General features: G+C 43.4%; 1 protein-coding gene across 1 annotated transcript in view; it reads right to left on the bottom strand.

Annotated features, from left to right (window-relative positions):
• SV2C (synaptic vesicle glycoprotein 2C) overlaps positions 1-25,762 on the bottom strand; it is a 215,151-nt gene that overhangs the window by 98,932 nt on the left and 90,457 nt on the right. Inside the window, exons 3-4 of the mRNA XM_065941270.1 lie at positions 16,407-16,587; positions 1,974-2,125 (exon numbers count right to left, since the gene is read on the bottom strand). Coding sequence (XP_065797342.1) covers positions 1,974-2,125; positions 16,407-16,587 — 333 coding nt within the window. The remainder of the gene's footprint in view (positions 1-1,973; positions 2,126-16,406; positions 16,588-25,762) is intronic.

Here is a 25,762-nt window from a genome sequence, read left to right as displayed (position 1 = left end):
ATAAAAATAAATGGATAAAACAAACAAACAAACACAAGCAGTCATGTCCAGGCCCAATAGATACGCACAGACGACAGAGGCCAGCCTGAGCTATGAGCTGAGGGAGGCCAGCAGGAGGCGTTCTGAGGTGTGAGACGAGATGGGAAAGGAGGGCCAGGATGCTGGTGGCAATGAAGCCAGCAGTTAAGGGGCTGTGCCATTGCTGGAGGCTGAGACACAGAACACACTGGCCTCAGAAGGGATCCAGGTGCCAGGCTGCACCCTGCACAAGTGCCTGGCAGAGACAGCCCGTGAGGCTGCAGCTGGGACCACCCAGACCCACCAGCTTATTTCAATTTGCACAAAGGCTGAATACGACTTAACGGGGGCTGGGGGGGGCAGTGCTGGGTACAGCTGGACTCTACCCAGGTCCTTCATCTCCTTTTTGTCTCCTGATACATAGTTCCTAAGAAACAATGCCTTATGTGGTAGCTAAGTGACTTTTCCATTTGGAATAGCAAGCTGAGTGGGGTGGGCCTTAGATGCTGCCATACGGGGGAAGTTCTGAGCATGGCTGAGGTCCTTAGGACCTAGATGAAGGAGGAGAATCTCCTTAATTCCTCCGATGCTGGCAGAAGGCAAGCCTCATGATATATATGAGCAGACAAGCCTCATGGTGGAAATGGGTAATGGCCTGAATGAGGGCATTACTGGCCCCAAAGTGACCAAGGAGTCTAAAAATGAGAAACCTATCACACTAAAACAGGCTTGACAAAGAAACGTTCTCTTCGGGACCAGTAACCAATTTCTTAAGTCTTGTGGGTGTTCTTTTTTTTTTCTTTTCTGGTACTTGTGTTGTTAAATACAACTTTGGTTTGCATATAACTTTCCAGGTTTATTAAAAGGATGAGTGTGACAACGTGAATTTTAAAGCTCAGTATGGAAAACAAATCACAATGCATCTGAACCTTGAAGTCCATCTTGTCTTTGATTTTATCAATGCATTAAATTCACTTAAACTTGTTTCCTAATAGAACCACACTTTATAATGAAAAGTTGCTCTGTTCTTTAAAAAAAAAGGCAGAAAAATGGAAAATGAGCAAATAGTAAATTTTTGAAATCTAATTTTTTAGATTTCAGATAGAACAAAGAGTGAGTTTTTGAAGCCATGGTGGTTTAAATATACACGGTATTCATGCTTTGTCAAGTTCATCCTGTTTTCAAGCACACACATGCACACACACTCACACACACATAAACGTAGGCGGAACAGGTACCTTTTCCTTTCCTTCTATATTGAATTCAATTCCTAGATTCTGTTAACCTCTCCCGGCATTTCTCTGTTTATGGGGGAAGCACCTGGGAGCTGTGGCTTCCGACAGGGTGAGCACTGCTCAGAAACACGAAAGCTGCAGGGGTTCTGAGGTGGAGAACAGTGAGTGCTCAGGGGAGGCTGAGCAGGGGAGCTGCGGAGCGGGGTGTAGAGTCACCACTGAAGCTCTGCACATTGAGGGTCCTTAAGAAGACGGGGCTCTTCCTGCTCCCGTCCCAGTTCTGAGCTTCTGGAAGAGGCGAGGCTGCCACGGGCTGAGCCGTGGACTAAGCCGAGAGGAGATGAGTCAAGGAACTCGTAGTGTCTCATATGCATGAGGAGCCCAAGAACCGCTGAAAGTCAAGCTGCCTTACAGGCTATGATCTGCGCATCCTTTCACCTCCACTTATACGGGGCCCCGTGTTGACAGCACAAAGGGAACAAAGGAAAGTGGTGACATTGAGAACAGCAAAATGAAAAGTCTTCCCAAAGGATCGCTGGCAGTCTTACCTCATACAGATCTCAATAAGGGGTTGGGAATGCAAATCCTAGACATTACAAAAGGGAGAAACATGATGATGACACTGTTCTCAAATCAGCATTAACGAGAGAGGAAAGGGATGGAAATGAAGCCGACATAAAACACGGGGACTGCCCGGCTGGGGCAAGGCCAGCCTCTTACCGTAGTGCGGGATAATGGCCCAGGCCATGGCCGAGGCGTAGATGCCGCCGATCATCCAGAACATGCAGAGCCAGCTCAGGTGCTCACCCCGCTTCTCTCGGGCCAGCACTTCCGCAAAGTAGGAGAACACGGTGGGGATGGCTCCTCCAATCCTGCCAAGAGGTACAGACGGTCTGTGATATCAGGGCTCAAACAGCCAGTGTGAGACACAAAAGGCAGAGCTAAAGCAAGCTCTAACAAAACATGCTCTCTCTCTTTCCCAGCATATCAAGGAAGGCACACTTTCGACAATTTTGTAACTTTAATAGTGGCTCAGACGGTAAAGAATCTGCCTGCAATGTGGGAGACCGGGGTTCGATTCCTGCATTGGGAAGATCTCCTGGAGTGGGGCATGGCAACCTACTACAGTATTCTTGCCTAGAGAATCCCCGTGGACAGAGGAGCTTGGGGGCTACAGTCCATGGGGTCACAAAGAGTCGGATCCAACTGAGCAAATAACACACAGCATGTTCAAGATAGGTTTATTATCCTCCCCAAACTTGGATCTGCAATTAAACTATGCTAGCAAAAGGTGGCCGTGGTGCCCTACTCATGTGCTTTATATGGAGTGCTTAGCTTAAGACCTTCATGGACTTTCTGTTCCCTGTTGATGCTCTTCATGATATTTATTTGGTATGATCTAGGGAATACTTTAATTAACACCTTAAAAATATATATTATGATTATGCCTTGTCCATGACACGGGGACTTTGGAAAGAGTTTCAAACACCTCTAGAGGGCTGACTGCAACTGATACTACTCCGCACGTTGGTGCTACAGCCCTGTCTGACTGATATGGTGACGCAGGACCCACAGGGCTGCTTCCTAGACTGGCTCTGGTCCCCATCCAGCAGACACACGGAACGAGTACATGTGATGGGGCACTGGGACAACTGCATAAAGAGCTGCTGGTTTAGATACCGACAGTGCAATGCTTCCTTCCAGTCAAGGTGATTTTAAGAGACACCAACTGACCTCTGGGTAGAGGGTATGAACAGTGACCTCTTCCCAGGTTAAGGTTCTCAAATGAGGGTCTATGGAATCAAAATTTTGTTCATTCTAGGGAGACGGGCCATAGATCTCATCAGAAGGTCAACTTGGCCTTGACCCCCCAAATTTTAAGACACTAAGAAAGTAAGGTAGTATGGGAAATAATTACTATCATTCTAAACAACATGTGAATTCTTAACATAAACATTTTTTAAAGTGTGCTACAATATGGTGAAAGCGAAAGTTGCTCAGTTGTGTCTGACTCTTTGCAACCCCATGGGCTACCCAGTCCATGGAATTCTCCGGGCCAGAATACTGGAGTAGGTAGCCTTTCCCTTCTCCAGGGGATCTTCCCAACCCAGGGATCAAACCCAGATCTCCCAAATTGCAGGCAGATTCTTTACCAGCTGAGCCACAAGGGAAGCCCAAGAATACTGGGGTGGGTAGCCTATCCCTTCTCCAGGGATCTTCCTGACCCAGGAATTGAACTGGGGTCTCCTACACTGCAGGTGGATTCTTCACCAACTGAGTTATCAGGGAAGCCCTCAATATATAAGCAAGTTGTAAAGACAACATCTAGTGATACAGTTTTTCAAATATGTACTGATTCCTTTATGTTCATATTTCTATAAGGAAAATTGTTATTGACATTTCAAGTAAATTTGATGTCAAGGAGTGACACTTGTATTTATCCATTTAGCAATAACTGATTTCCTGAGTGCCTTTAATATGATAAAGAAATACTGACAGTGACCTTAGCAAATGCAATTAAGAGAAAGGCCACATCTGCAGCAGATGTACCTAATGAACCACGGAGTTGATAATGTCACTTTGCACCAACTGGTAGGTATGGCACCATTTCATGAGTCCGACCCTGTTTACAGTAATGTGGTAGTTATCTGCGGCCAGATATGTGCAGACCTCCTAGAATAGTGTTTTTCAATCCACAGGCTACAAAATTAATTTAGCAAATGTCAACAGCATTTTAAAAATTGAAATAGACATGAAATATTTGAGTGACATTCAAGTAATAGTATCATTTCATGCATTTCATTCATAATAAACATTTGTAGTGTATAATATATATTCATATATGTATATATAATATGTGAGTATAAATATATATTTAATATATAACTATATATATGCATGTGTGCGAAGTTGCTTCAGTCATGTGTGATTCTTTGTGACCCTAAGGACTCCAGCTCACTAGGTTTCTAGAATCCATGGGATTTTCCCGGCAAGAATAATGGAGTAGACTGCCTTGCCCTCTTTCAGGGGATCTTCCCAATCCAGGGACTGAACCTGTGTCCCCTGCGGCTCCAGCATTGTGGGCAGATTCTTTACTGCTGAGCCACTGGGGAAGCCCATAACTATATATATACTTGTATATATGTGCTCTTAGTAAGACCTACTGTTCAAAGAGTTTAAAAATCACTAACTCAGAGCATCTATATCTGTTCCTCTGGGCTGTGAATGTGACGGTTCTACCTAAAATCTCTGTGAGTGTGATTCCATGTGATTTCAGACATAGCACATGGCAACTTAGCACCATCGCATCAAGGGTAGCCAGCCAGGACCAAGACCATTAACCAGACCCCCAAACAAGAAACAGATGTATATGATGACCAGTCAGAGCTAGCTATAAACCACACCACAGAAACCCACACAGTTCTCTGCCTGGCTTCCTCAGGCCCTCACACCATGCATGGCTAGCTAGCTGAATTTAAAAATTCAACAATGCTTCAAACAGATTTGAAATGGTTCCATTACAACACACAATTTTAATGGGAAAGAAAACATCTGTGTCATAAATCATTTAACACTGTTCCTTTTGTCATTTGGTGTGAGGAATCTGTTTCTCTGCACCATAAAGTCCCAGGTCCCTAATCTGTGTCTTCACTTTTCAGTGCAAAGGAAGAGCCTCAGTTTTTACTGATTTTTAACACCCGAATTAATGTTTCATCAGGATTCTGGACATTCTGCATGTATGAGTGGTAACTCTCACTTCAGGAAGGCACAGTTGTGTGTCAGGAGATGCCAGGTTGCTCTGAACCAAGATGAATGTACTTCAGGGTGTCTACCAAGGCAAGTGGGAGACTTGCCTGTTGCTTTTAAATAAATCACTGTTGCATAAAAGAATGCCAACTTGAGGGGCTTTTAAACAGTCCTTCTGGTTTTAATTCAATGCCTCTTTTTCAAGTTTTTTTTTGTTTTGATTTTTGCTTTTTGGATTTTTTTGCATGGATGTCTCTCAATGTTTGTAAAGTAGACCACAAAGAATTCTAAAATCAAGGGCTAATTGAGTCTGAAGAAGGAGGAAGGGAATCTATTTAAATCCCCCGCAAAGTCCTTCAGACCTAAAAAACAATCCAAGCATTCACATTTCTTATTGTGAGCCGATCATCTATTTTGGGGAAAACATTAACTCCTCATCATACGGTGATCAAGCAGAGGAAAAACATTACAGTACATTACAAGGTGCTGTAATATTGACTGTCCTGGTGCTTCATGGCCGATCTGAGTGCTTACACGCTGTTTACACTAGACCAAAGGCTCCTGGAAGGTGAAGACTTTAACATATTCATCTTTGAACCCCCCTGACTTGGCCTACTGGGCATGCACTAAGTGTTTACTCGGAAGAAACGAATTGCCCCAAGACTCTCTGATGATGGAGGGGAGGAGTAAGCTGCTGTGATGGCCTAACATCTCCAGTGAGTGGAAAAATACACGTTATGTCCTGGGCCAACATGACCAGAGAAGCTGGGGCCGACATGGCAGTTCTGATAGCAGAGAGAGTTCATGAATTACTCTGTGTCCTAGAGGTCGCCCTCCACCATCAACTCTTATTTAAAAAGCTGGGCCAACATGACCAGAGAAGCTGGGGCCGACATGGCAGTTCTGATAGCAAGAGAGTTCATGAATTACTCTGTGTCCTAGAGGTCGCCCTCCACCATCAACTCTTATTTAAAAAGCTCCCTATTTCTATTCCACCTCACTATTTTGTGTGAGGGGCTAACATAGCTCCTTATTTGTTTTATTGTACTAAGATACAATTTCTGAGAACACTTGAAGAGAGAAACATATCTGAATGGAGTTTCTCAAGTTCTCTATGGTTATTAAATACGGTTGATTTTGTGCCCCTCTCCCAGCAGACATTTGACGATGTCTGGAGATATTTTTAGTTCTCACAACTCAGGGGCGGCCCCTGGCACATCGTGGGCAGAGGCCAGGCATGCTGTTAAAAACCCTATCGTATTCACAGCAGCCCCTCACAACAAAGACTTATCCAGCTGCCAATATCAATAGTGCTGAGGTTGAGAAACTCTTGCCATGGGGATGTAATAGAGGAAATATGAAACTTTAAACAGCCAGGATATAAGGCATACAATGGTTACCTTTTACACCGCAGATAGGCAGTAAATGTCTAAATCCAGTTAACAGGGAGACCTCTTTATTGTTCATTATCTAACGATCAATTAGCTACTGTTGAAATGTGCTCAAGATTTCACTTGTGACAAAATATTTACACAAATGAAACAATGAGATCAGGGTGGTTTATAAAGAATTTTTCTCACCATCGGATGTTAAGTCTGTTTTATTAGCTCCCATCAAGGACCATATCTTCATTGTCCATGGTATTAGGAGGCACACAGAAAATAATAATTGAAATGCATGCTCTATTATGGGTGGAAGATTAGCCAGATTCAAAATAATTGAATTGACACTGGTGAAACAGAAGGTTGATATGTGGAATTTCAGAGTTGGAGCTATTTTCCCTAAGTACTATTAATGTTAGGTGTTTACAACTTTAATTACAGAAATACAAAGAAAGTAAAAAAAAAAATCTGTATTAAAACCCATCACTAGAATAAGTTGGGAGCCCTCTTTGCACACCTCTTTGCATACCTCATTGCATATGTGTGTGCACTCAAGTGTGGGAACACACATAATATGCCCCTCAAAAGGTCTGCAATACTTTTGGTAATACTCAGTATTAGGCATCAAGTAAATGTCATAAAACATATTTTCCTCAGTAAACTAAGACAAATTCACAAATGAAATATGGTATAAGGCAAAGACTTGTATCAGCTTTACAGACAAAACTTCTGTGTTGGAAACAGGAGACATGTAAATTGAATGAGTTTAGCAAAGTACGAAGAAAGAGAAAGTCAAACATTCCTGTCTCCACAAACCACCTTGAAAAACTGGGAAGCCTGACTGATTTAGGTCTGCACATTTCACAGCCACACCTTGCATCACTCCAGCCTTGATGACAACTTCGTGGTGTATTACATCTGTCTCTGCACCTTGTCACTCAGATTTATGCTGGCCATTGAGAAGGAGAGGAGGAGGTTTCTGTGGTGAAAGAAGGAGGCTGTACCCAAAAAGGCCAGTTGTACTTAAAATGGCTCGAAGTATGATGTTCAGGGGAGAAATTATAGAATGATGACTTCCTGTCCTGAAAGGAATTGAATAATTCTGTTTTGCTTTAATGCTTCAGTGAGCACGTATTAATAACAATGAGTAACTTTATTCTTACTTACTTTACCACATGATTGCCAGCTAGTGCCGTTCCTCCAACTTCCCTTTCCATTGGGAAATGAGGTATTACATGAGAATGTAATTAAGCAGGAAGTTGAATAAGCATTGTAAAGTCATGTGTTCCATACAGACAGTAAGCAGGTGGCAAAATCCACCAAGAGCTGACTCTGGTGGCTTTATTACAACAAGTATTATGGGTTTATAAAATGACTAATGAATGCTGTAGTCTATGCCAGGAATCACAATTACAAATAATTTGCATGAAAAATATCCTTTTAATCCTTGCTCAGAATCAGCAACCAAAAAAAAAAAAAAAAGAAAGAAGACACTGAACCGCCAGGCAAGTCGGACAGCAATTCAGAACCAATTCATTGTGTTTTCAGCTGGACCCAGAAGTAAGCAACTAGAGCAGCAACTCCAAAGATGGACTTCATTTTCATGAAAGTAACGGAGTGTCACAGAGGAGGTTGCTCAGAGGCTTAGATGAAAGAACACAGATCTAACATCTCTGAACAGGCTAGGTTGGCACAGAAAATGAGATGGCTGTATTGATTAGAAGGCATATGTTTACTGTGAGTAATCAAGATAGAGACAGGAAAAGAATGTTTCCTGGTAACAAAACCAATCACCAAATTAGGAACAGGGACCCCTCATGCTCAGCTTTGGGGCTGAAGCGTGGGGGTTAGGGTAGCTTTAGTCTTCCCGTCTGCAAAGCTTCAGCTTACACCTGACTTTTGAGAATATGGAGATGCAAACATATAATTTGGGTAAAAGTTGTGTTTCTAAGAAAACATAATTTCAACTCCCCTCGCCCTTGTTTGCAATCATATTGGTGCCCTAAGCCCCTCAAACCTAAACAGAACTGCAGGCAGCAGCTAGTGGTAAAGAACCTGCCTGCCAATTCAGGAGATGCTGGTTCAAGGCCTGGGTCGGGAAAATCCCTTGGAGGAGGGCAAGGCAACCCACTCCAGTATTTTTGCCTGGAGAATCCCATGGACAGAGGAGCCTGGTGGGCTTCGGTCCATAGGTTGCAAAGAGTCGGACAGGACTGCAGCAACTTAGCAATGCAGCATGCACGCAAGCCCCTTGAACCTAAACAGATCTGCACATCCACAGCAGCAGGCCTACTGCCACGGAAGAGGAAGGTGTATTCAGAGGTCAGAGTCCTCATGCTGTCGTGGAAAAAAATCATCTCAGTATCGAGACAGCTGGAAGCGTGCAGTCCCACAGCACCTAAATGATGTCGTGAATAAAGATGGTGACGACTGTAAGGATGATCTGTAAGAAGTGATGAAAAAAGTCGCAGACTTTTCCAGTCGCTTGCTGTGCTATCTAGTCACCCACTTCTCCTCACTCTGCCACTCACCTGCCATTTACCAACCCATCCATCGCCCCCCTCACCATCCAGCCCCTCACCCAGCCAAGATCTGGGCCAAGCACATCACCTGGTGCTGGAGGGACAGGCATGAAGAATACATATGCCTACCCTCAAGGAACTCACAGAGTCGATTCTTAAAAGTGCATGTGGCTAATTTCTCATAATTATATGTTATGACTTTGGGAGAACTTTTCCTCTGTTACTTCTTTCTCCCTTGGAATCTACAGTTCTTTTGCCAAAAGGTACTCAGGGAAATAAAGTGTGTCTGAATGGTCCACTGTTGTTGGAAATTCTCATAAAAGGCATTGTTTAAGACAGTGCTTTCCAATAGAAATACCATGTGAAGTATGTATAAAATTTTGAATTTTCTAGAAAAGAAACAAGGCTGCAGTTACTTTTAATAAATATTCATTTAACCCAAAGTATCCAAATACTATCATTTTAACATGTCATCAATATAAAAATCATTAATGAGATATCTTACACTCTTTCGCATGTATTAAGGCTTTGAAATCCAGTGCTATAGATTTTACACTTTACAGCACATCTAAATGTGGCCACATTTCATAGCTTGTGGCTACATATGGCCTGCTGGACTGCACAGGCCTAGGAAAACACTGACTCACTGTTTATAACTTGGGTTTGCAATTATTTTTGGATTAAAGATAATTTAGTCTGTTGCCTCATCTTCCATATTGGAAACAGTCTCTCCATTCCAATTCTTTGGGTCAGAAATCTTGAACTGATCTGTTGAAAATGTTTATCTGGTGTCTATCATGTATCAGACATCGTGTTGTATGAAATCACAGACATTTCTCAAAGAATCTGAGACAACACAGGCCTGGTGGTTACAAGCATGGAGCCAGACTGCCTGGGTATGGTTTTACCATTAGCCTCTCTGTGCCTCATCTTTCTCATCTACAACATGGGTAGCATAAATATTACCTTCCTCGTAGGGTCATCATGAGGCTTTATTTTATTTCATTTTTAAAAAATTTTTTATTTTTCAGTGGGTTTTGTCATACATTGATATGAATCAGCCATAGAGTTACACGAATTCCCCATCCTGGTCCCCCATCCCACCTCCCTCTCCACCCGATTCCTCTGGGTCTTCCCAGCCCACCAGGCCATCATGAGGCTTTAATGAATCAATATTTATAAAGTGCTTAACACAGCGTCTCTCAATAGGGCAACTACTATATAGGTGTTTGCTAAAACATGTTTAAAAGTTGAAAATTTTTAAACAGTTTGGCATTTTTCCAATGCCGGAGGTATAACCTTACAGTTGGAATTAGATTAAAACTCAGAAAACCTGGGAGTCTATTGAACACATGGAAGTCAATCTATCTGTGCCTCAATGTTCTAATTTCAAAAAAGGCAGGATATTTTTCCATACTCAATTATTTTAGAAACGTTGCGGACACAAATAAGGTTCTACATATAAAACACTTTGAAGAATTTCAGTTAGTGGTGATCCTTTCTATCAAGTCAAGGTATTCTGGTTATTGTACCTTTACAACAATGGATTGATATCGGTGAATGGATGGATATTGTTCAGCTATGAAGGATGCATTTATGAGGCTCCATTTGCAGAGGGAGAAATGGCCAGTCATTCTCCTACCATACACTGACACTGAAATTTCATTTTAATTTCTGTTGCTGGTGCAGTTTTCTCCTGACCTGTACGCTTGGCAGTGCCAGGCCTTCAGTGAGACGCTCCCAACTCTGACATTGCCCAGCATCTGAAGCATTCCCATTCTCATAATTAACAGTGACTGGAAACAAATAATTTAATTCTGGGCAAATGAAAATGAATCAATGGTGTCAACTCCATTTCCCATCCTTGCAATTTTCTGTAACAAAAGAGGAGAGGGAAATGTCTGTTCCCCGATGTGAGATTCACTTAGGAAACCGAGAGACAGATGAATAACGGCTGATGCCTTACCCCGCCTTCCCACAAAACACTGCTGTCCCTGGCAGGAAGATCGTGCCTTGTGCTGAACAAACATGTAAAGTCATGCAGAATTTGGCAGCTGGACATATTTATGTTTCTAAGGAAATACACTCATGACTTAGTGTGGTGAATAGAGAGGAAAGCACATCTAACACAAAGCCAGGTAGACCCCAGGCTAAAGCCAGTTGTATATATCTAATCATTCATCGCTCCTCTCACCCTCCCACCCACCTGCCATTTACCAATCCATCAGGCTCCTTTATATGCAGAACAGGAATATAACACAGTCCTGCTAAAGATGCCTCAGAAACAAAATGAGATAGGGCAAGAGGAAGCCTGTGACACTTGCAATAAAATCAACACAAAGGCATCCTAACCTTGGATTCAGAATGCACAGTTTACCTGTTAACAGAGTGGCTAGTTCAAAAGGACTTCACTGGAACTTAAGTCCTGGCTGTGTCACTCCCGGTTCGATCACTGAACCTTAACTTGTGAAATGAGGGGTTTGGACTGTGACCCAGAAATTCGCTTCCTCCTCTGAAATGCCCAGTGTGAGGAACTGGTGGACAGGCACCATACCAATGTGGAGACCCTATGGTTGTTCTGTTCATTCCAATTACGCATTCTGGAACTGCGAAGTGACCACAGGATGGATTCAGGGACCTCCTGGATTCACTGTGAGAAGGATCTGAGATCAAACTCCATGAACCACCTGATCTCTGTAAGTCCTAACTCTGGGAGGTGAACCACAGTGACATTTTGGGTCTCCTGGAACTAATGTCAGTTCAGAGCCGGTGCCTAGTAAGCTCTGAAAAGTCGATTATTTCCTTTTCTCTCATGCAGTTACCCTGGTAAAAGGCTACAGGTCCTTTGGGGGAAGGCTGGGAGAAAGATGAACAGCATAAACTTCCAGCAATGTACTAGGGTCTCCCCTTCATTCAAGGGGTTCTGGGTCTGTAAACTGGCACAAGTCTGGAAATTGACTGAGGGGCCAAGTTTCAAGATGCAAGTTAAACTTTTGGTCATTTAATTGAGAACTCTTCCCCTTACACAGACCAAATAAGACTTGATTAAGCTTCCTGCTATTAAGCAGTGAAGAGTGGACAGACCGATCCTGTCAGTCTCTGCCCTCTTGGAATTTACATGCTGGTGGAGAAAAGACAGAAACACACAAGAAGCAAATATTTTGGTGCATTGATCAGTGAAACCAAGAAGACCAGCCAGGGGTGTGTGGTGAGAATCACTGGGAGGGGTAGTCTGAGGCTGGGCGTGCTGAGGGCCCAGGAAGAAGACCCTGTGAAGCAGAAAGGATGGGAAGAGTGATGCTCCTGGGAGATGCACGGAGAGTTGCAGGGTCTGAGCACCAGAGTTCCAAGACGGAAAAAAGTGCCAACATTCTGAAATCTTCCTTCCTTGATCACCGAGTTCTCTTCAATTTAAAACCAGATCAGATGTGGGTAAGGGAGCCGCCTGGTGTATAGAAATAACAAGATCTCCTATTTAAGGTCTCCAGGATCAAAGCCTTAATTCTTTGACTCAGGTATTAACTAACAATGCTTAAATAAAAGGACTATGTCAAAACTTCAGCTTCTTATGTTTTCAGTGTGTAAGTGATGGACGTGAAAAGGGTTTAAACATTACATGCCTTTAGAACAAGAAGAGCCTTTACGAGGAAACTGGTTTTTCATTCACAGTTTTGTCACCATTTTCTCCTTCATCTATGAGTCTCCCACACCCCTTGCTGCTGCCTCACCAAGGACACTGACTAGTTCTCAGCAGATAGAGAATGGGAGTGCTTTCAAACTGGGGTGCTGGAGAAGATTCTGGAGAGTCCCCTGGACAGCAAGGAGATCAAACCAGACAATCCTAAAGGAAATCAACCCTGAACGTTCATGGGAAGGATTGATGCTGAGGCTGAAGCTCCAATACTTTGGCCACCTGATACGAAGAACCAACTCATTGGAAAAAACCTGATGCCAGGAAAGATTGAAGGCAGGAGGAGAAGGGGAGGACAGAGGATGAGATGGTTGGATGGCATCACCAACTCAATGGACATGGGTTTGAGCAAGCTCTGGGAGATGGTGAAGGACAGAGAAGCCTGGTGTGCTGCAGTCCATGGGGTCACAAAGAGTTGGACACGTCTGAGTGACTGAACAAAAATGGGAGGACTGTGTACCTTCCCTCTCCAACCAGACAGGAAGCATCTAGGGGCCAGGTCTCATCTATAACTGCGAGAGGTCCTCCATGGTTTCAGGAGTAAAGCAGGTGTGAAAGAGTTTTGTTTTTGAGTTGGAATGGAATTGGAGAACATAGAGACCCAGCTGGGAGTGTCCAGATGAACTAGCGTCTAGCTGGGAGTGTCCAGATGAACTAGTGTCTAGCTGGGAGTGTCCAGATGAACTAGTGTCTAGCTGGGAGTGTCCAGATGAACTAGTGTCTAGCTGGGAGTGTCCAGATGAACTAGCGTCTAGCTGGGAGAGTCTAGCTGCCGAGACAACCCCTCTGTCATCAGGGCAGCTCTCCACACGTTAGGAGAAGGCAACAAGGCCCCAAACTCAGCCAAGGAAGAGAGACCAATTTCTTCACTTCCCTTAACAGCTGCGTGTCTCAGCCCCCTCACCTGCTGGATCCTACAAGGTCCTAAGTGTTTTGCTACCTGGGCCCAGGTGAGTACGCTCACATGGCTTCCCCCCAAGTCCCACTCCCAGCTGAGGGACTTTCCACCTACTCTGGAGAGCAGGGATGCTCCATTTGACTTGCCTGTTTTCTTCCACGTCTTCGCCCATGATTAGTCTTTTCTGTTTCCCTCTTGGAATCAAAGTCAGAAAGAAGCCTCTTTTCCCCTCTCTGTCTGCTGTCACTGTGAGGCAAGATTCAACATGCGATCTCACTTGATCCTCATACTCACAGGTAGGATGTGAAGCACTATTATCTCCCTTTCACAAAAGCAGCAGCAGGCTGGAGAGCCCAAGGGACTTTCCCAAGGGCTCTCAGTAAGGCCAGGGGTAGGGTGGACTTGAATTTCTGGACTCCCCATTCTGTGCCCACTTTGCAAACGCATGCAGTGCATTAGTCTCTCGGAGCACAACTGATAGAGTGGAGCTGAATTAGCAATGCACAGTCTGGGCTTTGCCAGGTAAATTATCTTATTTAGAGGTTTGCAGCCCTGAGCTGCTGGTTGAAAAATGATGTGTCGGCAACAAAGAAGCAAATTATGTCATGAATATACCCAACCCATCTCTGTACTCTGTGCTGCCCTTGAATTAGCTTCTGACAGTCCCAGCCTGGAGTATTCTACAGACACCAGAATGGCCCTTTTCTCTGCAGTCAATGGAGTTGACCATGCCTTCATCTAGGCTGGCAATGAAAATTGCCATAATAATCTAAACCCAGTCAGGTATTTTTGAGTCTAAGGATATTGTCGATATTTTCTGGATAAGATTGTGAATGGAAAACACTGGAAAGTTCAGAACTTGGGTTATTAGGCTTCTCCTGACAGGCTAGTGGTATTATATACGTAAAAGAAAAAGCGGGAGGAAGTTCTCCTGTGGCAAGAATGTCTTATCCTATGGACCCTGAGAAGATCCTTCAACAAACAGCTTGAATCACACCTGCTCTTCCTCAGGTTTCTCAACTCACTCAGCATCGGGTTGGCTGCAGCCCCCTGAATTCATGACCCAGAAATCCTCCCCACAGATGACACATGAGCCAGTCTCACACAGAGCCTTGAGCACCAAGGGTCCCCTCTGCTAAGGAAAAGCCCTCTTTCCCTGTCCATACAAAACAAATGATTGATTCTGATCATTTTTCTCCAAGGAAAAAATATTTTCACACTTTGCCAAGTTTTCCAACCCTCCTGCTTTACTGCCGTGTCTTCACTCTAAGGAAACCCCCTGAGATTCCTGCAACTCAGTCACACATTTGCCAAGTGCCCCCTATGTGAAGAATATGCCAAATCAGGAGATGCAAGAGACATGGGTTTGATCTCTGGGTCAGGAAGACCCCTGGAGTAGGAATGCCAACCCACTCCAGTCTCCTTGCCTGGAAAGTTCCATGGACAGAGGAGCCAGGCGGGCTACAGTCAATGGGGTTGCAAAGAGTTGGACACGACTGAGCAACTGAGCATGCACACACATCCTACGTGTAGAATGTAGCACATATGAGGTTCCAGAAGTTAAAAAAAAGAACATCGGGAAAATCTGTGGATTCTCCAATCTCAATATGTGAATAAATCTTGGGGCAGAAAACAATATAAAAAAGTGTTTTGAATGAATTATGAAAGTGAACTATTAGTCTGCACGGGGTAACCTTTGTACTCTTAAAATAAGCCACTTACATAGTCTTTCTCTTTGATGCCTTATATTCCTGCTAATCTTAGCTCTGATTTTAAAGTACTACTATATGTAATTCAGAGAGATGGGCTGCAGCTTTTTGACCTTCTCTTTGGGCAAAACCAGGCTTTGCTGTGTGGTGAACATCATCATCAACCACAACTGATCGGCTTCTCAAATTCATAACCCAGCACAGATTCCTGCCCTTTCTTCATTCATTTTTCTTTTATTTTATATTATTCCAATATATTCATCTTATGCTAGACTCCCTCAGAAACAACATCTCTAATGAAAACAGAGTCCTTAAGCATGAATCAGAAATTTTATATTTGCACTATTTTTTTTTTTCCTATTCAAGCAGAGTTTCTTGGACTCTCCTAATTGAGCTATGGGTTTTCCTAAGCTGTGGATTTGCTTAATCTAGTAATGAGTGCTTCAAGTTCTTTAATGAAAATAATTAACTATTGGCTATACTATGCCACTGCACTTGTCAATAGCACTTCTATTGACGCAACAGAAGTCAGGAACTTATAAAAAGAACCTATTGCATCTCACGAAGCAGGCTTCCTACTTAGTTAAATATGCTACTGGTGGTTTAGTCGCTAAGTCATGTTGCGACCCCAAGGACTGTAGCCTCCCAGGGCCCTCTGTGGAGTGGGTTGTCATTTCCTTCTCCAGGAGATCTTCCTGACCCAGGGATCAAACCCAGATCTCCTGCATTGCAGGCTATCTCCTGCAGTTACCATAGATCAATTAAATAATATTTACTTGAGACCCTCTCATCTTGGATTTAAGAGCATAGTTGAATGGTTCAAACCTTTAATTAGTTCATAATAGGTAGGACTAGAGCTATTTCTGGCTTAAATTTTTAGAAGAAAAAAAAAAATCCACTCATGAATGTGCACTGCCACAGATATAGCATTCCTTTGAAAACAACACCCATTTCCTAGACATAAAACACGAAAAGAATCAGCACGGGAACACAGATGTGTGTGCCCATCTCTTCTGGATTTAAAGGTTGATAATTATATTTCTAAGAACCAGCATTATGGCTAAAGCTGACACAAAGATGGGAAAGGAAATGCATTAAGGGATAATTTCTTGGTAATGAGAACCTCTAGAGTGGAAAACATGAACATTATGTCTTTATGTAGAATAAACACATTACTATAAAATCCGAAAGAGAAAAACCTTACCCGAATCCAGAAAGTAAGCGACAGAAGAGAAAGAAGCCGTAACCTTGGACAAATGAAGACAGGAAGGCAAAGAATCCGTTGATAGACATGCAGAGCAGAAGGGACTGCTTCCGTCCCGCTTTGTCCGCCAGGCCTCCCCAGAAGAACGCCCCCACCATCATGCCGAGGTACACTATGCTGCCTGCAACACACAGAAGGCAAAGAAATGCGTCAGCAGGGCAGAAACCACATTCGGAACAGCAAGTGAACAGGGGCGGAGGGCATCCTGGAATTCTGCATGGGAAAGAAGCGCCTTTAAAAATAGATCCTGCAAGATACGAGAATCCGCTTTCAAGTTGGAAAACAAGCTCTGTGGGTTCCCTCTGGCTGCCATGGGTGATGGCAAGGGCAGAAGCTGAGACGGTCACGTTCTCCCCAGCCTTCTGGGGAGGGGTACCCCCAATGGGCAGGCATAAGGAGTCCTCATGGAGAACAATCCCGCAATTTGATTCACGGCTGTGTCACCTTTGGTTCAAATGCCAAGCTTAGGATCACAGCAAGGCCAAGATGGGAGATTGAGTCAAGGGTTCCCAGGTCAAAATGGATCCTCCAGCCTGCTTCAAGCCTGCGCTGCAGCAGATGACCTGGCCACAGCCAGACTCCTAGGAAACTTCTAGAAGATTGCATGGGTTCTTTCTCTCTGCTTCTCCTGAAAACCCTGGCCCTTCCTTGAAAGGAAGGGATGTTAGGGAAGGTAAGTTTACAAGAGTTAATCTCAAAATGGTCTCTCCCAAATCCTGCTCAGAAAAGAAAAACTTTTTCTTGGCATCAGGAGCTTAAGCAGAAGGAAAATCGCTGCTTGTGGTTTGGGGTTGTTCAACTCACCATGGTTGGCTTTGCTTTCATAAAGGAAACAAATGGAAAAATCAAGAGTTAGATAGATGCCCCTCTTGGTATCGCTGAGTAAACAGCTGAATTTTCCAATTCACTTGCTTCTTGTAAAAAGTCAAGCCCTCATAAACTCTGTCCAGAATCTTTCACAGGATGGCGTAATATTAGGTATGGCAAATGTTATTTCCCGGGAGGCTTCCAAAAGGGCATGCAAGGTCTAGGGGAAATGGCATAATTAATAAATGAGAGTTTTGGCTTTAAAAAAACTGCCCACTACATGTTTTCCTCAATTCTTTTTTCCTTTGCGTCACCAAAGCACCATTTGACTAGTCCCTTCTCAAACAAGTGTTTAAGGTGCCCAGCCGCATCTAGGTTACAAGCTGAGAAAACACTACCTTATTTATTGCTTCAGATTAGTTAGCGAAATATCCTCCTTAAACATTTACATGAATTCATTTGCTAACAGTTAATAAATGAATATGAGGCCCAGAAGGGGAGCACTTGGCAAAGTCTGGTGACCCCACATCAGTGACATGCAGATGCTGCTCTGCAGATAGACGAGTCTAGACAACTACAGGAAATGGGGAACGTTGGAGCAATTATACAATAAGACACAACAGAAGCTGCTTTTATTTAGACTGGGGTGCTGAAAGGAGATGGGCAGTTATCCTTTACTTGGGTAGGGATGGCCTACTTTTCTCTGTACTATGTGGCTGACCATACAACGACCACCCTCCTCAATAAAGAGATTACTCATATCATGAGGCCCAGTGTGTGTCGAGAAGACAATTTAAAGAATGTATCAACACAAGGCCCAGGGATCCCCAGAGAAGATTCACCTAGGAGAATGAATATGGGACATATCTCTTACTTACAGCCTAAGAGGCTGAATCTGCCACTCATGCCTCTCAGAAGAATAATCAGTAAGCTAAGCTGCTTGATGGACTTCCCAGGTGGTACTAGAACTAAAGAACCTGCCTGCCAATGCAGGAGACATAAGAGACGTGGGTTCGATGCCTGGGTTGGGAAGATCCCCTAGAGGACGGCATGGCAACCCACTCCAGTACTCTTGCCTGGATAATCCCATGGACAGAGGAGCCCGGCAGGCTGCAGTCCAGAGAATCACAAAGAGTTGGCCGTGACTGAAGTGACTGAGCACACATGCACGAAAGCTGCTTGATAATAATGTCTGTCTTTAGAAATGCCTACAGGTCAGAAAGGGAGCTGCATCGACCAGGAGGAGCCCGTGGCTGCTGCCATCTGAAGACTTGGGACTCTTTCTTGTAGCTCTGGCCCAAGGAACAAAACATGGTCAGTGACACTTGTGGAACCCTTACCAGTTCTAAGCGTTTGCGTCAATTAATTTACATAATCCTCACGACCACCCTTTGAGGCGAGTACTATGGGAACACCATTCATTGGTGGGAAGCTGACATACAGGGACATTAATGATCTAACCAGAGAAGTGAGTGCCGCCTACATCCAAGTCTGTCTCTTTGTACAACGTGGTGATGATCCCTTTAACCCTCCTGGCTGCCCTCCTGGGAAAACATTCCAGTTTGTGCAGGCTCTTGTGTGGAGGTAACATCTAAAATTGAAAATGGTACCTCAAAAGCCTCAGAGGTGCCTTCTCCCTGGATGCCACCCTCACAGCATTAGAGCTAAGTCTTGGGTAGTGGAAAATGACAGACGGGAGCTCGGGGGACACGCTGCTTCATCCCACTGGAGTATGTGACCTGGGATGCACTGCTTACTCTCAGGTTCTCCAGATGGGTACATCCCCGACCCTTGGTGGGGGAGGTAAGGGAGTTGACGCTGCCAAAGGCTGGGCGGTGCCGGAGCAAAAAGGAAAATCCAACTTCTTGCTATGAAGAGCAGCGCAGGCGTGCTAAGTCACTTCAGTCGCGTTTGGCTCTTTGCAACCCCATGAACTGTAGCCCTCCAGGCTCTTCTGTTCCTGAGATTCTCCAGGCAAGAATACTGGAGTGGGTTGCCATTTCCTCCTCCAGGGGATCTTTCTGATCCAGGGATGCAACCTGCATCTCTTATGTCTCTAGCAATGACAGGCAGGTTCTTTACCACTTGTGCCTCCTGGGAGGCCCAGAATGAGTAGGCTCCTGCGCCATGCTCTGAAGAAGCTGTAACCCCCTCACTTCTCCAGTGCAGGATGGAGGATGGTCCTGCTGGGTGGGTCTCCATGTCCTGTCATCCCCTTCTGGACCATCCCTTGCAGCTACATCTTCCCTAAACCAGATCAGAGCGTTACAGAGTGATGATTCTAGCACTTTCAGGGCTCATAACCAGATGCTACATTCCTCCGCTCAGCAGGAGTGCAAGGACACAGCCCCACCTGGGAGCTTTTTAAACCTCAGGGGTAGTAACAGCTAAGAGCTCCATTCCTGCAACGGAGACGGCTTAGTGACTTGACAAGGGGCAGGAAATCCTCATTTATTATTAGCACCTTGTACTTCAGCCACCTGCAAATAAAATTTAAAGATAATACTTACGAGAGATTTTAATATATAAAAAGAAAAATGGCCTATTTTTCAATTCCCCCAGATACAGATCTACATCTTTTTTTTTTTTTAATTCAAATATGCCCCCATGACCAATAATTCAAACCAGAAAAGTATAAAATGAAAATAAAAGTCTTCTCCCTAATCCTTGATCCTCTTCCCAAAGGTAACCATTAGCAATTTTTTCCCAATTCTTTCAAAAAGCTCATACATATAAATATACAAAATGGATATCCTGTAGGAATTGCTTGTTAAATATAGGTTTTCTTTCCCATCCACGTAGTGCAGCATTTATCATATCTCATCTTTCTTAAAAATCTTTCAGATTTTTAAGCTTAAGCAAACCAGAAATAAATCTCTGTCAGGATTTTAATTACTTCTTCAAAACACATTTCATATATTTCAGAAGAACACTCACTCTCAGCTAACAGAGGAAAAACAAACAGTTATTTCTCCATCTCTATTTTTTTATGCCTTAAATAAATACACCCAATTTCCCTAAATGAGAGGTTATTAAATCCAATTTTAAAGAATTTACAGAGCACCCACTATGGATGACTTTTCCTGAAGGCTAGAAATACATGAATTTATGTCATGATCCTTGACCTTAGGGAAGGAAAAACTTAGCAAGTCTTCCTCTGATGCCTACTGTAAGCCAGGAGAGAAAGGAGACAGTTTCACATCCATTATTTCACAGAACCCTCCCCACAGCCCTCTGCCCAGGGCCAGTGCAGAGAGGGGCATCCGGAGCAGAACCTTCCACGGCCTCCTGGGGACACACGGCCAGACAGAGCAGTGCCCTCAGGAGCCGAGCTGGAGTCCCTGACCTGTGTGTTTACTCCATCAAGATGGCTTAAGGAGCTGGTAATTCAGCGAGGGAGACCCAGGCCCATAGCTAAACAAGCCCAGCCGTGAGGGGTGAGTTCCGGTGGGGGTGACTGGGGGCAGAGGGGCGGGAGGTGGCCACTAATTCTGACTGTGGCCTCTGAAAAGGTTTTGCTGAGAACAGAACATCTGAGGATTCTGAAGGATAAGAAAAATGTCAACACAGTATTAAATTCCTCCAACAAGTGACAGGTTTAGAGAAAAAAAAAATAGCATCTCAATTTGACTCTGACTAAAAATGTGTTTCAGATCCAAACACCATAATAATCTTTTGTGTCTACATTGGATTACTACTGGTAATTTAGACCGGCTGTAACTAGACCGCCGCTGGGCATGCCACGGGACAGGATGAAGCCCACCCAACAGTTTATTCCAGACAGACAGCACAACTGGGAGAGTTATGTTTGATCATGTGATCTAATTAAGGCCAAGACCTCTGAATATTAGCAAAGGTACACACTTGAGTGGGGAGAGATGTGAATCAAAGTGGAAAGGCTCTGGATGGCTGTCTTGCTTTCATGATTCCATTTTGTCTTCACCATGTTGAGACAGGGAGTCCTTGAAAATTGAGAGGCGGGATAAGCTCTTAACATGGACCAGGCTTCTCTGGTCACCACTTCTCATGAGGCTACTGACAGAATTTTAAAGTGTTTTAGTCCATTTTACAGGTGGGGAAACTGAGGTTGAGAGAGGCCAGCACTTAAATTCAGGTCTTCCAGATCCTTGTTCCCCAGAGTATGATCCCGGGATCAAGAGCACTGGCACCCCAGGGTCGGAGGGGAGGGAACTTGCTGGAAATGCAGACTTTAAGGTTTCACTCTGGACCTACAGACTCAGGATCTGTATCTGACTAAGGTTCCCACACGATCTGTGTGCACTTTAGAATCTGAAAGCACTTTTTAGGCTGCTGTGCTTTCCATTGAAACATATAACCTAACACTTTTTTTACTTAAAGTTTGTATTTCTCTAATACATATTTTAGCAGGGGAGATGCAGACCACAGAATATTTAATTCCAAAAACACAGAACAAGAAGATCTTCCTACATTAGTTGGAGATGTCCTGAGCGTGAGCAGAAAGTCTGCCTCTCCTAGGACCTGCTTTCTTTACAGAAGCTAGAAGCAAAGCTGCAATGTGGAGAGAGACCAGGCTGCGAGGCTCAGGTCCTTTCCTGAACCTAATGAAGACTTTCATTCAGCTGCGCTGTCAGGAGGTTGGACTTTGCCTGAGAAATAAATATAGTCTGAAACTCACTTTCTTCCCATCACACGGGGGCTCAGGACATCCTTGGCTGGCCAGCCTCTTGGTCCAGGTCTCTCAGAAGACAGAAAAGAGGCCTCAAGCATCACCTCCCCATTAAGGGATTTTCTAACATGGGAGCTCATTCCACTTATTTAGTCATACCCTCATTTCCCCCCACAAATATCACATTTCCATTTCTGTCTCTTTGCTAAGCTGCTTTTGATTCTTTCTGACAATCCCTAACGGGCACACATCTTTTCCCCCAGCACAATTTAAACCACATTTAAATGAAACAGAACAATTTTAAGAAATGGGATAGAGTGGTTTTTCTCACAATAATTTTAGCCATTAGTTTTTAAAAAAAAAATTATTTTAAACACTTCATTTATCTATGGCTAATGCATTACCCTATAATTCATTCCATTTATTTATAGATTGATTTTCAATTAAAAAAGCATTCTGTGATGGTATTCTGAATTCAGTGATAAATAATCTCTATGCAGCAGTGCTCATACTCACCTTTTATAAGGGGATTTTCTTAGGTTAAAACAAAATTATAAGTCAAAGTAAAATAAAAATAAATCTTTAAAGAAAAACAATGACAGTTCTAGAGATAGTTATTAAAATGAGTAATATAACTCACTCATCATATTCACAGGATTGAAGGAAAATGAGTTATTCCTTAAATTATTCTCATTATTTTTCAGATGTTACACAAGAGGCAGGTGCATTTATTGTCCCAAGGATAGGATTTTCTACCATCAACTTGTGTTATACCAATTGTAGACACCCACTTAGCCAATTCTTACCTAACCAACTCAATGCATTAACAAACCCACACACAACACACTGAGAATTATTTCCCATCTTCCTTCTTCTTCAAATAAATGCTTTAGGTTTCCTGTTTTATATCCAACCTGCTTATGTGAGTTCTGCTGTTATTAGTTATGAATCCAATTAAAGAGCAGTCACATAAATAATGAGATATGAAAGGAATGGGAGCTTACTCCTATGAAACTAACTTAAGAAAGACATGGGGAGGATGAGGTGCAAAAGTAAATGTTTATTTAATACACTTTTTAAATGTATTAAATAAACATCTTTATATTAAATATTTGTTAAAGAAATATGTTAATTAAATAAATGTGAACAATCCAACTCAGACTGAGAAAAAATCACAAAGACGAAAGATTCTGTGCTTAGATAGAGGCATATTAAAGAAGTTAAACCTGAAAATCAAAGCCACATGATGGCTATGGAGATACAGGAAAGACAAGGGGATACTTCGTTTCAAAGATACCTACTCAAAGGGTACCTTTGCTCCTGCACCTGAAGATGGTCAAATGAATACAGGCCCATGTGTTCAAACAAAGTTTTAAGTCCCTACGCTGATTTGCATATTTTCTTGCTTTACCAACTGTTTCACTAACTGACCAATTACCAGTCTGGATTTAATTAGGTAGTGGGATGTCTACCTTGCCTCAGAGGACCCCTGAAGACAGGCTTTGTGCTTCAAGAAATCAGGTTTGCATAGCCACGGAAAGAGGCAACAATTACCCACTGTGTGATTTATCGCATCACTGAAGGCAACACTGAAAGAGCATCTCCTTAAGGTCAGTTCCAGAACTCACAACCTTCCTCTCCTTAATTTTATTGAAGATTGTTTTTTTTCACTGTGTACTGGAGAAATCCCTGGAAAGAGAGTCAAGATATTCAGGACTAGTTCCAGTCTCCCTAGATCTAGCTGTAAGCTGTCAAGCTAATCTTTCAGCTTCCTACACATCAAATGGTAGGTGGTGGTCAGCCCTGTAAAGCTGAACCAGGCTCTCTTCTGTCTGTGGGGGGAGGGGGAACTCTCTCCCTTGCTGGCCTCTTACGCATCCTCCCCACCCACCCACTGATGTGGAAGCTTTCACACCTGCTGCCCTTTGCTCACTCCTCCAGGACCCCCCAAATAGTGGGTTACGAGTGCGGCCAACCCTTGGCCAGACCACACCGTAGTCCATACAAGGCTGGTTCCAGGGACCACTGTGCCTCCCCTGTACCTTTGCTCCCACTCAATTCAAAGAAGGCTGCAACATCTTCAACTACAACTTGCTATTTCTGATTATTACTGGTTTCAAATTCTGCTCTTGAATTAGAAATGATAACAAACATAAAATCTCAAGTTCAGTACCTATTCTATTGGGTTCTTTCATTGGACGTGCTGAGAAGTGGACCCATTATTAAAGCAATGCAGGGTTGAAATGGGGGAAGCAGAAAAACTGTTTCTGTTGTTGTTTAACCAAATGCAATACTCATCTTTATCCCACTACTATTTACCTCTCTGAACTCTGGGTCAGGCAGCAAAGAGTGAAGAGCCCAGGCTTCTCAGACATATGGACTAGATCTGAACTTTTGCTCTACCGTTTACTAGATATTTGATCCTGGGTAAGTTTCTTTCTTTCTTTCTTTGTGTCTCAATTTTCCCCTCTGTATAATGGAATTAGTAATAATACCTCCCCACACACTGTTTTTGAGAGATTAAATGGATTAAAGCACTAAGAACTGTGTGAAACACAGCTGTTCAGTAAAAAGCAACTAACATAACTCTTGGTCTGAGGAAGAGAGCTAAAGGGGAGAATAAAATGGTGACGGAAAAGAGGCAAGAGGAAAAAGGGGAGGGGCTCTGGGGTGATGCAGAAAGTAAAATTACAGATCAGGGCCTCCCTTAGCTCATGTCCTGAATAGAAGCCAACTGAAACAGCTCTGGAAATGTGAGTTAATTTTTTTCAATTTCAAAGACTTATTCTTCTACATCTTGACATTATTAAATAATCAATAGTCTTCTCCTAAATCCAACCCCTGACTTTTCCCAATCACTCCTATTTTTAGTAGCCACAGGTAAGGACCATTGGCACATTCAAATGCATCTGTGGATTTTCAGAAAATCAAATTAAAGGAAGTAATAATATCAAAGGCAAATGGAAAAATAAAAAACTCTTTCCAATTTGCAATAGAGAAACATTTGCAACAAAAGTCAGCTCACCTTTGCCAGAAAGAACTGTAAATATCAGATGCAGACTACAGTGCATCTCTGACTTTTACATTTGGAAAGTCTGACATTTAAGTCCGTTGGTCCTGGCAGACTGATGTAACTGCATGGATAGGCAGGTAATTCCATATCAAGCATTATTACCACTTATTCCTTAAGTCTACCTGGGCACTAAACAGCCTCTGTAGGCCCAAAGACACTGCCACTGAATTCAGTAAGCCAAATGCAGAAGGGGAGTCTTGACATGGAAGACCAACCTACTTTCTAATATTTTTCCTCGAATGGCCAGGATAGAGCACGTCCACTGGATAGGGAAAGCGGTATTTAAATAATTTTGCGTGGAAAAAGTCATTTGCATATATGGGTCTGCAGAAAAAAGGACAACAACAGCTCCCTTGGTATTCAAACCAATAAAGAAACAGATCTCGGGGGTTAACCTGTGGTGCACCACGAATATCACACATCAATTTCACACCAGTGGGATCCCTGTCGGGCTTTCCTGGTGGCTCAGTGATAAAGAACCTGCCTGCCAATAGCAGGTTTGATTACTGGTCTGGGAAGATCCCCTGGAGAAGGAAATGGCAACCCTCTCCAGTATTCTTGCCTGGACAATCCCACGGACAGAGAAGCCTGAGAAGGCTACAGTCCACAGGGCTGCAAAAGAGTCAGACATAACTTAGTGACAACCACAAACGTCCTCCACTCCTAGGCCTGTGCTGAGGGAGCAAGGTGGTAACTAAGTCCTTTCATGAATCATTAAGCCAACCAATGGAGCAGAGGATCATTGATCCACAGCTCTTAGTTGAGCTC

Source organism: Muntiacus reevesi, chromosome 7, assembly GCF_963930625.1.
Source record: "Muntiacus reevesi chromosome 7, mMunRee1.1, whole genome shotgun sequence".
Classification (NCBI taxonomy): domain Eukaryota; kingdom Metazoa; phylum Chordata; class Mammalia; order Artiodactyla; family Cervidae; genus Muntiacus; species Muntiacus reevesi.
The sequence above is the reverse complement of the archived record's forward strand: the minus strand, read 5'-3'. Positions and strand labels throughout refer to the sequence as shown.